The 13,930-nt window shown below is 41.3% G+C and overlaps 1 protein-coding gene across 2 annotated transcripts in view; it reads left to right on the top strand.

The window, feature by feature from the left end:
* DISC1 (DISC1 scaffold protein) overlaps window positions 1–13,930 on the top strand; it is a 368,262-nt gene that overhangs the window by 328,043 nt on the left and 26,289 nt on the right. For both annotated transcript variants that reach the window (XM_082638731.1, XM_082638730.1), the window contains exon 11: window positions 8,749–9,022. In XM_082638731.1, the coding sequence (XP_082494857.1) occupies window positions 8,749–9,022 (274 nt within the window). The remainder of the gene's footprint in view (window positions 1–8,748; window positions 9,023–13,930) is intronic.

The following is a 13,930-nucleotide window of genomic DNA, read 5'->3' as shown; positions in this document are numbered from 1 at the left end:
TCAATAGATGTATCACGTATTTCCTAAAGATAAGGGAAGATATTGGAGACAGGAAGTAAGACAGGAAGTCACAAAGAAACCCAAATGGAAATTCAGATAAGGCAGACTTTAAAAATTGAAAAAAGTCTCAGTAAATGGGTTGAACAGCCAGGTGGATTTTGTTGAAGAACCAACTAGTGAGCCAGATGACCATTCAAAAACTCTGAGGGCCTGAGAAACAGAGAGAAGGGAAAAAAAACAAAAGTTAAGCAACGTACAGAATAGGGTTATTTGATCAAAGTTCATATGAAAAAAAATGCCAGAAGAAAAGAAAACAATTAATAGAGGCAAGAGAGGAAATATTTGAGGGACTAATGACTGAAAGTTGCCCAGAAAAAAGTAAAAGCTGTAAGACCTTTTACCAATGGGCTTAATGACTCTAACAGAATAGAAAAGGGTGGGGTGGTCAATAGGTTGTAATTAAACTTTATATATAACAAAGATAAAAGAAATTTCTAAGGGCAGATCATCTAGAAAGGGATAAGAATTAGATCTCAGACTTTTCAATAACAACATAGAAGACAAGAAGGCAGAATATTAAGCCAAACCATTATTTAGAGTTTGAGTGTGAAATAAAGATGTTTCCAGACCTGTAAGTTCTTAAAAGATTTACAGGGCTTCCCTAGTGGTACAGTGGTTAAGCATCCGCCTGCCAGTGCAGGGGACACGGGTTCGAGCCCTGGTCAGGGAAGATCCCACATGCCGCAGAGCAGCTAAGCCCATGCGCCACAACTTCTGAGCCCGCATGCCACAACTACTGAAGCCCACGCACCTAGAGACCGTGCTCCACAAGAAGAGAAGCCACCTCAAGGAGAAGCCTGTGCATTGCAACGAAGAGTAGCCCCCGCTCGCTGCAACTAGAGAAAGCCTGTGCACAGCAACGAAGACCCAACCTGGCCATAAATAAATAAATAAATAGGCCGTCTGTCAAACCACTAAAAAAAAGAAGTTTTAAATGAAAAATAAGTTCAGGGGCCTCCCTGGTGGCGCAGTGGTTGAGAGTCCGCCTGCCGATGCAGGGGATACGGGTTCGTGCCCCGGTCTGGGAGGATCCCATGTGCCGCGGAGCGGCTGGGCCCGTGGGCCATGGCCGCTGGGCCTGCGCGTCCGGAGCCTGTGCTCCGCAACGGGAGAGGCCACAACAGTGAGAGGCCCGCATACCGCAAAAAGAAAAAAAAAAAAAATAAGTTCAGGAGGGCAGTGTGAGTTATGTGAGAGAGTACATGAAAAAAACTTGAGTAAATTTTACTGTTGAGGAAATAGAGAGCTTACAAATAAAACAAAAATGTATCTTAGTAAACATTTAGAACTAAAATATGGCCTCGAGATACATACAAATGTATCACCTTGCAGATGGGATGGGGATAGAATGAGGGGGTGGTGAACATTTGCTAAGGTGCAGCCCAGGTAGCCTCAGTCCTCCCCTGAACTACTGCAAGTCCCTCAGACGACAAATGAAAATTTAATTTCACGCAAAAACCCGTACACAAATGTTCATAGCAACTTTATGTATAACATTCCCAAGCTGGGAACATCACAGATTGTCCTTCAGTGGGTGAATGGTTGAATAAACTGTGGTCCAGACAGAGCATGGCACACTACTCAGCAATAGAAGTGAATAAACTATTGGTTTGTGAATCTCCAGGGAACTGTGTTGAATGAAAAAAGCCAATTCCAAAAGGTGCATTATTTATGATTCTATTTATATAACATTTTTGAAATGGCAAAATTTTAGAAATGGAGAACAGATGTAGTGGTTTCCAGACACTAGGGATGGGGGTCAGGGTGGGAAGTAGTGATGTGGTTATAACACGGCATATAGGGATGCTCGTGGTGGTGGAGTTGTTCTGTACCTTGAATGTGGTGGTGGATACATGAGCTTACACAAGGGATAAAATTATACAGAACTATAGACATACACATGCACACACACACGAGAGGACATCTGAATAAGATCAGTGGATTGCACCAATGCCAATTCCCTGGTTGTGATATTGTACTATATTTTTGCAAGATGTTACCATTGTGGGAAACTGGGTAAAGGATACATGGATCTCTCTGTATTCTTTCTCACAATTTTATGTGAATTAATAAAAAGAAAAAGGAAGGTAGGAAAAAGAAACAAAGACATACAACTTTTTAAGATTAGACATCTTAGTTGTAATATATCACAAAAACAGCAACAATTAAACAGTAATTACAACACCTGGGTTAAAGCCAGTAATCCCAAAGATTAAATTCCAGAATGGATTTTTATAAAATTCAGCCGAATGTTTTGTATTACAATCATTTCTGAAAAAAAAAAAGTAAAAATAAAGTTGAACATAAAGTGTGGTAAAAATATAAGCCAGGAAAAGTGGAACTAAAAGAATATTGGGGTAACAATTATAATATCAGACAAAGCACTATATGTAAAATTTTGGGGACAATAATGTTGCCAATTCTGGAATTCAGTTACAGAAAAATATGAAAATGAATAAGTTTGATGGTAGGTATACAAGTGTTTGTTAAATTGTTTTCCATATTTTTCTGTATATTTAAAATATTTTAATAATTTTAAAACTAAAAAAATTTTTGTAATAAAAGACAAAAATATTGGAGATGATTAAAGTATTACTCAGATGAAAATTTAGAGCTTTAAATACATTAGCTAAAAATTAAGTAGTAAGAGGGGAAAATCAAAGAAAGAAAACTAACAAGCATTTAACAGCAGAAGCTAATAAAAAGATAATAAATCTAAAGAATGACAAAAAAGTTAATATAAAGATAAGATCAGAAATCAAGGAAATAGAGAACAAAAATTAATAACTAAGATTAACAAAGCAAAAGTTGTTCTTTGAAAAGATTAATAAGCTAGCAAGCCTCTGATAAGACTGAACAAGATAAATCAGAAAAGAGGTAAATAACTATTTAAATAAAGTACAGAATGAAAAGGAGAAATGTCTATGGAGACAAGTGATTTTAAGAATAATTTTTAGGGCTTCCCTGGTGGTGCAGTGGTTAAGAATCCGCCTGCCAGTGCAGGGGACACGGGTTCGAGCCCTGGTCCGGGAAGATCCTGCATGCCATGTAGCAGCTAAGCCCGTGCACCAAAACTACTGAGCCTGTGTTCTAGAGCCCACGAGCCACAACTATTGAGCCCACGTGCCACAACTACTGAAGCCTGTGCACCTAGAGCCCGTGCTCTGCAACAAGAGAAGCCACCGCAATGAGAAGTCCGTGCACCGCAACGAAGAGTAGCCCCCGCTCACTGCAACTAGAGAAAGCCTGCACGCAGCAACGAAGACCCAACACAGCCCAAAAGTAATTAATTAATTAATTTTAAAAATTCTTTTAATTTATGAACAAACATTACAATACATCTGAAACCCATAAGAAAATGGATTGATTTCTATAAAAGATATAAATTGTTAAACTGGATACAAGAAGAAACAGAAAATCAGTAGACTAAAAATTAAAGATATTGAACTGGCAATAAAATGCTTTCTTCAACAAAAGCCTTAGGAAAAGGATGGGGAACCCAAGGCAGGAATAAACTGGCAATGGATAGGTAAAGACAATTCACAGGAGGAGATCTGAGTGGCTGTGAAGCGACTGCGGTGGAGAAACACAACTTCAAAGAAGATGCCACTTGTCACGTATCAGATTGGCTACCATTAGGAAACTGGACAATAGAGTCCAGTTTTTCTAATAAGGATGGTCTCTTCTCATGTGTACCAGACCCCATTTCTGCTCTCTTGCTCCAGGACATGGCTCAGATATCTGTGTTCTCTTTCTCTCTTTTTATTACTTTAGGAGTTTTTTTGCTGTTATTGTTGTTGGGTTTTTTTGTTTGTTTGTTTTTGGCTGTGCTGCGCAGCATGTGGGATCTTAGTTCCCTGACCAGGGATTGAACCCGTGCCCCCTAAGTGGAAGTGCAGATCCCTAACCACTGGACCTCCAGGGAATTCCCCTCTTTTTTTTTTTTTTTTTTTTTTTTGCGTTATGCGGGCCTCTCACTGTTGTGGCCTCTCCCATTGCGGAGCACAGGCTCCGGATGCGCAGGCTCAGCAGCCATGGCTCACGGACCCAGCCGCTCCGCGGCATGTGGGATCTTCCCGGACCGGGGCACGAACCCGCGTCCCCTGCATCGGCAGGCGAACTCTCAACCACTGCGCCACCAGGGAAGCCCTCCCCTCTTTTTTAAATTTTAGATTGGCATATAACACAATCAGAAAGTGCATACATTGTGAATACACTGCTTGATGAGTTTTCACAAAATGACCATACTCATCACTGCCACCACAGAAAAACAAAGCACTTCTGGTTACGCCAGCAGCCCCCTCTTCCTGTCACTACCCCTCTTCTCCCCAGAGAAGCCACTATCCTGATGTCGAACACCATGAATTAGTTTTGCATATTTAAAAACACAAAATAAATGGAATCATAGTGCCTCCTCTTTGCCTTTTTGTCTAACCTTATGTTTTTGAGATCCAGCCATATTGTTGCAGATTGTACTAATTTGTTCATCTTCTTTGCAAAAATTCCAATGAATGGACATTCCACAATTTATCCTCTCTTCTATTTATGGCCATATGTTTTCCCTCCCAGGTTTTGGCTGTTACAAATAATGTTGTCCAATCATACATGTATACAGTTGATCTTCATTATTTGTGGATTTTGTGTTTGCGAGTTTGTCTACTTACTAAAATTTATTTGTAACTCCCAAATCAGTACCCGCGGAGCTTTCCCCGTCATTCATGGACGTGCCCAGAGTGGCCAAAAATTTGAGTCACCTGATGTGCGTGATCCCAGCTGAGGTCGAACAAGGCAGTGCTCCGTTTCCTCGTTACAGTTTTCATACTGTAGACAAGTGCCCTTTTTGCTGTCTACTTAATGCCGTTTTTCACATCTTTGTGCTTTTGTCTTGGTGATTTTGCTGTTCAAATGGCCCCCTCCCCAGCACAGTGCTGAAGTGCTGTCTGGTGTTCCTGAGGGCAGGAAGGCTGTGATGTGTCGTATGGAGAACCTATGTGTTTTGTAAGCTTTGTTCAGGCCGGAGTTACAGTGCTCTGACCATGAGTCCAGTGTTAGTGAATCAACAATATATATTAAATAAGGTGTTTTTAAACAGGAACACACATAAAACAAGGTTATATATTGATCAGTTAATGATAATGTTGTAACCAAAGGCTCACGGGAAGCTAACCCTCCATTTCCCCTGAGAGCAGTGGTTCAGTATCTGCTCATTCAGTGCTCATGGTGACTACAGAACATGACTACTGCGAACAATGAGAATATGTGCGTTTCATGAGTATAAACCTAGGAGTCGTGGTGCTGGGTCATGTGATCGACATATTTTCAACATTAGTACATCTGTCAAAGAGATTTCAAAGACACTGTGTTCATGTATAGTCCCATCAGCATTATAGGAGAGGACTAATCATTCTTTACCTTCTCTGACACTTGGTATTGTCAGGCTTTTAGATTTTAGCCATCTTGATGATGTGCAATACATCACACTGTAGTTTAATGTGCATTTTCCTGATGGTTGATGGCATGGTGCATCTTTTCATAAGGTATTTATTGGCCATTTAGATGCCCTCTTTTGTGAAGTGTGTGTTCAAGTCTTTGCCCTTTAAAAAAATTGGGTTGTCTGTCTCTTTCTTATTGTTCTGTAGGATTCCTGTTTATATTCCAGAAGCAGTCCTTTGCTGGTTATACGTATTACAAATAACTTCTCCCACTTTGTGGCTTACCATTTCATTTTCTCAATGATTTTTTTTGATGAATATAAGTTCTTCATATTAATAGTCAAATTTATCATTTGTTTTCTTTATAGTTAGTACTTTTTATATCCTGTTTGAGAGATCTTTGTTTACTATAAATTCATAAAGATATTATCCTACACAGGAATACCTCAGAGATATTGCAGGTTTGGTTCCAGACCATGGCAATAAAGCAAATATTGCAATAGGCAAGTCACACGAATATTTTGGTTTCTCAGTGTTTACACTATACTGTAGTCTATTAAGTGTGCAATAGCATTATGTCTAAAAAACAATGCATATACATACCTTCATTTAAAAATACTTTATTGCTAAAAATGCTAACCATCATCTGAGACTTCAGTGAGTTTGCTGAAACTCTTTTTGCTGGTGGAGGGTTTGAAATATTGCAAGAATTACTAAAATGTGACACAGAGACATGGAATAAGAAAATGCTGTTAAAATAATGGTGCTGATAGACTTACTTGATGCAGAGTTGCCACAAACCTTCAAACTGCAAAGAAAAAAAATTCACTATTTGTGAAGTGCAATAAAATGAAGCAAGGTATGCCTGAATTATTTTCTAGAAGTTTTATTCCTTTATTTTTCACACTTTGATCTACAATCCACCTGAAATTGATGTTTGCATGGTATGAGCCAGTAATCATGACTTTGATTTTTTTTCCTATAGTGATATCCAGCTGACATAGTGCATATGTTTAGAAGACTGTCCTTTCCCCACTACACTTTGTCACTAATGCTTTCATGGCATATTTCCATCCTTTTGTCTGCAACCTGTTTGTATCCTTATATTTATGTATGTCTCTTGTAAGCAACATGTAATTAGATTTTGAATTTTTTATTCTAGTCTAAAATCTTTGACTTTTAAATACAGTATTTATCTATTTATATTTAATGTAATTCCTAATATATTAGGGAATAAATAGTTCTATTTTGCCATTTTCCCTATCTGTACCACATTCATTCCTGTCTTCTTTATTGCTTTCACTAAACCAATACTTAAGTATTTTTTTAATTTAAAAACATTTCTCCCAAGCTTGTTAGTTATACATTCTTTTAATTTCTCTGTTTTATGACTACCATAAGGGGTTCAATATGAATCCATGACTTCTTAAAGTTTAATACAAATGAGCACTTTACTACTTTCTGGACAACACAAGGAATTGAAACTATTTTAATTCCTTTCACTCCCTCCTTCTCTTTGTGCTGGCTATCATGTATTTTAATTCTTCATATATTTTAGATCACAAAAGAAATTATTATTACTGTTTTTTATATCAACAGCCACTTAAATTTACCCACACATTTACTCTTCCCATTGTTTTTCATTCCTTTATGCATGTCCTTGCTTCCAGCTGGGATCATTTCCTTTATTATGGATATACTGCCAAGGAATTCTTTCAGTTTTATTTATTTGAAGATATCTTTCTTTTACTTTTATTTTTGAAGGAAATTAAAAATAATTGTGTAGGGCCTCCCTGGTGGCGCAGTGGTTGAGAGTCCGCCTGCCGATGCAGGGGATACGGGTTCGTGCCCCAGTCTGGGAGGATCCCATATGCCGCGGAGCGGCTGGGCCCGTGAGCCATGGCCGCTGAGCCTGTGCGTCCGGAGCCTGTGCTCCGCAACGGGAGAGGCCACAACAGTGAGAGGCCCGCGTACAGCAAAAAAAAAAAAAAAAAAAAAAAAAAAAAATTGTGTAACTTATAGATTGTTAGGTTTTTTTCCACGATTTTTAAGATGTTGCTTTATTACCTCCTGGCATCCACCATTTCTGTCACCGATATACTTCCTTAAAGTGAATGTCTTTTTCCACTAGCTGTTTTTAAGAGTTTTGATCTGTCTCTGTTGTCCAGCAGTTTCACTAAGATGAACCTAGGTGTGTGTTTTAGTTTGATTTTCCCTTCTTTGAGATTGTAGCGCTACCTGAATGTGTAGTTTGATGTCTCTTGTCAATTATTTGAAAATTCTCAACACTAGCTCTTTTAATATTGCTTCTGTCTCATTCTTTCTTTTTTACTTCTGGATTCATCATTTATAGATACAGCCTTTAAAATAATGATGATTCATATGTTGAGGAAGATAGAGGACATGATGGATAATTTCAGCAGAGAACTGAAATATATTTTAAAAATCAATTAGAAATTCTAGAACTGAAAAATAAATTAACTAAAATTTAGAACACAGAGATAAATTGAATAGCAGATTAGACACAGTAGAAGGAAGGATTATTAAATGGAAGATAGGTGTATAGAAAATATCCAGCCTGAAGCTGAATGAATGGATGAAAAATACATACTTTCATTTAAAATTTCAGGTTTTTGGCTTTCCATGAAAGTCAGAATTTTTTGTGAACATTGAGTCTACATTCCTCATAGCTTTAGTTGCCCTGAGCTGAGGAAGGGCTCTCTGTGCAGGGATATGTCCTTTCTACTAGCAAGAGTTCACTTCTCTCTATTGTTTTCTGCCACTGAGGCTGAATATCAGTTGTTATGGTTTATATTACCCCTGCACTGCTTCACTCATTTGTGTTACCTGGGTGAGTGTGGTTTAGTAAGGGAAAATGGTGGGGGAGGGACAATCTAGACAGATGAAATAGCACATGAAAAAGTACTTACCCTGGGGGAGTTGGGCAGGTCTGGGGACTCAGATTAAGGCAGCAGAACTAGAGCACAGACATGAGTGGGGGTGTTGTATTGGGCCACTGAGTCTGAAAAAATATTTAGGATCTTGGATAGCCTTACAGACCAAGTAGCTAAGAAGGACTATACTTATTTCATGGTAAACAGATTTGGCCCCTCTGAATCTTCTGGTTGAAATAATCCATCACTATGTAAACTTAACTTGTTAACTCTAACTTTTAGCCAGGAAGACAAGTTATTGGTGTGGTATGATGAAACATCACTTAATTAATTGTTATGCCTTTGTTTCTTCTCTGCCTTAGCTGCAAGTGTCCACTGCTTGGAAAAGTGTGGGAAGCTGACTTGGAAGCTTGTCGGTTGCTTATCCAGAGCCTGCAGCTCCAGGAGGCCAGGGGCAGCCTGTTGGCAGATGAGAGACAGATGGATGACTTAGGGGGAGGTGCTTGTACAACAGCTCTGGCCATCCCCCCGAGGCCCCACTCTGAAGATGAGAGGAAGACCCCTTTGCAAGCATTTGAAGAGTGGAAGGTGCACCTGACCCCTTCTCCTCACTGTGCTGGCAGTGAACAGAAAGAGGTTTGTCCATCCGCATAGCCTCAATAGGGGCCTTACTCTGAGGGATGATTTGGGACCACACTTCAAGTGAGAGCAGTAAATACTGGGCAGGCTTCCCACTGAACCACCCAGACTCTTTAAAGATTTAACAACTCCTGAATATGATTACAAAATGATGTCGAATTTTTATAGAAGTTGTTTAAAATATAGGAGAATGGAAAGAATTAGTTCTATTTTCTAATTTCATGGCTATCGTTAGAATATACAATCTAATATATAATTACTACATATATAGCCCACACTATATATGTCATATATAAGATATAGCTACCGTATGTACTACATATTATATATGTCATATATGATATTTCATTTTGTATTTAGAATCCATATCTTACAATATTGATTCATTAGAATCAAACACATATATGTATATATTCCAGTAACTGTTTTTGCCAAAGCAAGGTCATAATGAATGTTAGAGTTTGCTCTTGTCATTTAAAACAACCTAATACTTGGTCTGTGATATATGCATTAAAAATTAAAGTGTAGATTTATTCAACATTTTACCCCAAGGCTGACCTAGATCAACAGAGAAGAGTTCCCCACCCCTCCTCTCCCTGGTTCATCTCTCTCCCCTCCCCTCTCACACTTTCCCCTCTAACCCTAATAAGAGTCTTTCAACAAAAGGGCTCCAGGAATTTTTTTCCAGTTTTAGTGCTATGACAGGAGGCTTTAGAGCACTTTTCTGGCCAGATTCCCGGGTGTTCTGAATATTAAAAGAAAGTAAAACCTTGGTGAAACTGGAGGAACGTGTCATTTCACGTTCACATCTCACGTTTGCCATTAGTTGTGCCCCCTCCCTGGGTCGCTGCCATGACTCACCAGGGAACGCACCCCATTTGGGTGCCTCCCCACCGTCCTGTCTGCCGGACCATGGTCTTTACAGAGCACACACTCGCTGACCATGTGTGCCTACCGTCACCGTCTTCTGGACCGCTGGGAAAATTGATACTTGATCATATACTTGAATTGAACAACCTGATGAGAAAGCAGGCTGTTGTCACTCTCTGGAATCCTGCTGGCCTCATAAAATTAGGCTCTACACTGAGCTGTCAATGATCTCAACTCCTTTGTTAGCTGAGGCCCCGCAGGTGGAATCCTCCACAAAGCCTGGTTGCCCGAGCTCATGCTTACAGTTGTTGAAAACTTGTGGCCAGTTTCAGTTGTCCAGCTTCAAAGAATATTCTGGTGTGAGGGACACACTGCCTGAGTGAGGGGAAGGGAGCCCTGGGTGGAAGAAACTGCAGGCCCTGGGGCTGAGTCTTTGAAGGTAGGGCTGGCTCTCCAAAGGGGCTTCCTGGGAGCTCAGTGCCAGGACAGGAGCCAAGCCAGGTACATGGTGGGGTTTGCTGGGACAGTGAACACCTCTGGAGGTCATGCCTGCTTCAGAAGATCTGACCTTGTAGGGGGAGTCTCCTCCCTCCCTCCCTCCCTCCCTCTCTCTCTCCCTCCCTCCCTCTCTCTCTCCCTCCCTCCCTCCTCTTCCTTCTTCCTTCCTTCCTTCTTCCCTGCCTCCCTCCTTCTTCCTTCTTTCCTTCCTTCCTTCCTGCCTTCTTTCTTTCCCTCCCTCCTTCCCTCCCTCCTTCCTTCCTTGTTTCTTTCCCTCCCTCCCTTCCTTCCTTTCTTCCTTCCTTCCCTCCTTCCCTCTTTGCTGTGCCCATGTGTCCCTCCAGGCTCTCTGGGGGATGACTCTCCTACGTATAGGAGTCTTATTCCACCTCTATAAGATCGTAAGCACCTGACAATCTGGCTATAGGAAAACAGCTTGTTTGCTTAAAAGTAGGAAAATCAGAGTCAAGGATGAATGGAGCAGAGCTTTATCACAGAATGATTCTCCAAGTTTCCGTGGGGAGGAGGTGCGGGCGGTGACTGAGACAGCAGAAGGGCACAGTGGCTGCCTCTTCAAGCTCCAGGACTGAGCCCCCAGCTCTGCCCCACCAGCTGAAGCGCTGAGGATGTTCTGTCGTTTTTGGGGGTGGGAGAGAGACGAGGGGCCTTGAAACCCCCTGCTAGCTCAGTGCCATCTCCCATCCTGTGTCTTTTCCGTCCCATGTGCTGTCCCTGCATTGCTTTTCTGGGTTTATATTCACAGAGGGAGGCGGGCATCTTTTGAACTCGGGAGTGGCGGGAATGTTAAGATGGTAGGTATTTTCTGGAAAGGGCAAAATTGTGGAAACAGAAAACAGATCTGTTGTTGCCAGGAATTGGGATTGGGGGAAGGGACCCATCACAAAGGGCAACAGGAAGGAACTGGGGTGGGGGGCTGTATGTGACAGCACTCTTCTGTGTCTTGATTGTGGTAATGGCTGCATAACTGTGTGCGTATGTCTAAATCTATAACTTTACACCCAAAACTCTACTGCATGTAATGTTACAGAAGTGACTGTAATTAAAAAAAATAACATCTCCCTATTTAGAAGTGAGGCTACAGATGTTTGAATTGGTTGCACTTGTCTTAGGGCTATAGGAAGACGGTACAGCAGAATGAGCAGAGCTGAGGCTGCCGGGCTGTATACAAGCCGCATTCCTTTATCTGCTAAAAAAACCAAACAAAACAAAAAAATGAGGATAATGAAAACTATCTCATGAGGTTACTGGGAAGATTTAAATAGAATAGCATCTAAAGTGATATTAACGCATATATGTAGAATCTAGAAACATGGTACAGATGAGCCTATTGGCAGGGCAGGAATAGAGACGTGGACGTTGAGAATGGACATGTGGACACAGCGGGGAAGGGGATGGTGGGACGAACTGGGAGATTGAGATTGACATAAACACACTACCATGTGTAAAACAGACAGCTAGTGGGAACCTGCTGTATAGCTTGGGGAGCTCAGCTCGGTGCTCTGTGATGACCTAGATGGTGGGTGTGGGGTGGGAGGGAGGGAGGTCCAAGAGGGAGGGGATATATGTATTAGTACAGCTGATTCATTTCATTGTACAGCAGAAATTAACACAACATTGTAAAGCAACTATATCCCAATTTGAAAAAAAAGTGAGTGATACATACATAGTAGAGGCTTAAATAATGTTTTGTATGTGTGTGTATTTATCACTCTTTCCAGCAGTCACAAGAATCTCCTAAGACCTTTTAAAAATAATATACCTTGCTTCCTTTATTAAGAAGCAGAACTGAGCAATGAATCAGTGGAAGATATTCAAGAGAAGAAAGACTTAATAAAGGAAAAGTCTTGTTTGTATTTGAGTGGAGGATCTTAGGCTACTGAAGGCACAAACTATAACCAAGGGTCTCATTCGGAAGGTGTTTTTGTTTTCCTGCCCCGGTTTCTAGGGAGTCATTGAAGGCTGGGTCCTTGTGTATTTATCCTGTGGCCACAATGTCTGTTTGCTTTGCAGCTGTGAGTTGGTTTGGCTGTGGAACTCCCTGCTGGGTCTGGCCACCCTGCCCGGGTTTCTCTACTGAAGCATGATGCCCTGAAGGCAGTCAATTTCTTTTTAACCCAAATCTTCCATGAAAAATTGCTGACTTCTTATGAAGGTCCACAGGGAGATGGATTTTCAAAGCCTTCCCTGTGCTTATCTGCCCCACGTGGGTGCGTGCATTTTGATTGCACTGGTTATAACAAGTGCTTTGTCATTAATTAAAGATTTTGCTGTGTTTAGGGTCCCACCGGGCTTCTCAGCACCATTTTCCCCATTTTACAGCTGGGCCCATTAAGGCATAGTAATTTGCTGTGAGCTTTGTTACCGAGGAAGTCAGCCACAGGGTGAAGGGCCCATTTTCTCTTGCGCTTCCTCAATGGTGAGAGCCCTCTTCTTTTTCAGTTTCATTACAGCTCTCCTGCAAGCCTTTTCTAGGACCCTGGAAACAATCAGGTGCCGTTGGCTCTGCTTTGTAGACATTACAGAAATTGCATGGGGGCCAGACAGGAGCTGGGTAAATCAGTGAGCTAGCTTCCTCTGCTCTGAAGTTGCTCTTTTGTACTCGCTGTACTGGCCATTATACCTGTGTAATTGTCTCTTTCCTGTCTGCAGCCTGCGCTGCTGGGGTGCTTTCTGTTTTTACTACAGAGTGGGCTCCCCTCCCGCAGAGTTCCCCCGGACAGCGTCACCCTCCCAGCCTCCAGCTGCTTCCTTTCCCAGCCAGTAGCTGCCACCAAAGAGGCTCAAAGAGGCCAAAAAATGGTCCAGCAGCCTTGAGCCATCTCATGCAGGGTTTGAGTAGTCAGGGTTAAGATGTCTGCAGTGAACGGAATTAGCAATAAGACACAGGGTAGCTTTATTTTTTTAATTTTTATTTTTTTATGGAAGTCTAGTTGATTTCCAGTTTTATTTATTACATGGGTCTCCAGAAATGATTGTTGATGTCTCCCGATTCCTTTTTACTCCATTTCACAAGAAAAGAAAGCTGGAAAAGTGGATCTGTGGTGAAGACGTGTGTCCTCACCATCTGAAACTGGTTTCTAATTCTAGAAACATCTGAAGTGGTCAAAGGGCTTCTTCTTTGGTCCTGACAGATGCAGACCTCACTTCCCGGCTCCCTTGAGCTCTCAGAGGGGCAGCAGCCTCACCAGCGAAGCGGGGTTGGAAGAGCAGGTCCTGAACTACACGTCTCGATAGTTCTTACACCTTGGAACTTATGAGACAACCCCCGGGGGTGGGTAGGACTGCTCACTCGCTCATCAGCTGCTTTTACTCTTTTTGTCTAAGACCTTTGGGGAGAAAGCAAAAAGCTTGGGTGTGAAGAGAAATTCCACCTTCTCTACAATTTAGTATTTCGTGTTGCAAACCCATCCTCCTTAGCCCAAGAGTAGAGAAGTAGAAGCAATCAGGCTGCCATCAGGATTGGTAATTGGTTGATTGATTAAAAAGCCAGAGAATCATAAAAAATTATGTGCATTT

The sequence above is a fragment of the Mesoplodon mirus genome (assembly GCF_964341445.2).
Source record: "Mesoplodon mirus genome assembly, chromosome: 2".
Lineage (NCBI taxonomy): Eukaryota > Metazoa > Chordata > Mammalia > Artiodactyla > Ziphiidae > Mesoplodon > Mesoplodon mirus.
The sequence above is the reverse complement of the archived record's forward strand: the minus strand, read 5'-3'. Positions and strand labels throughout refer to the sequence as shown.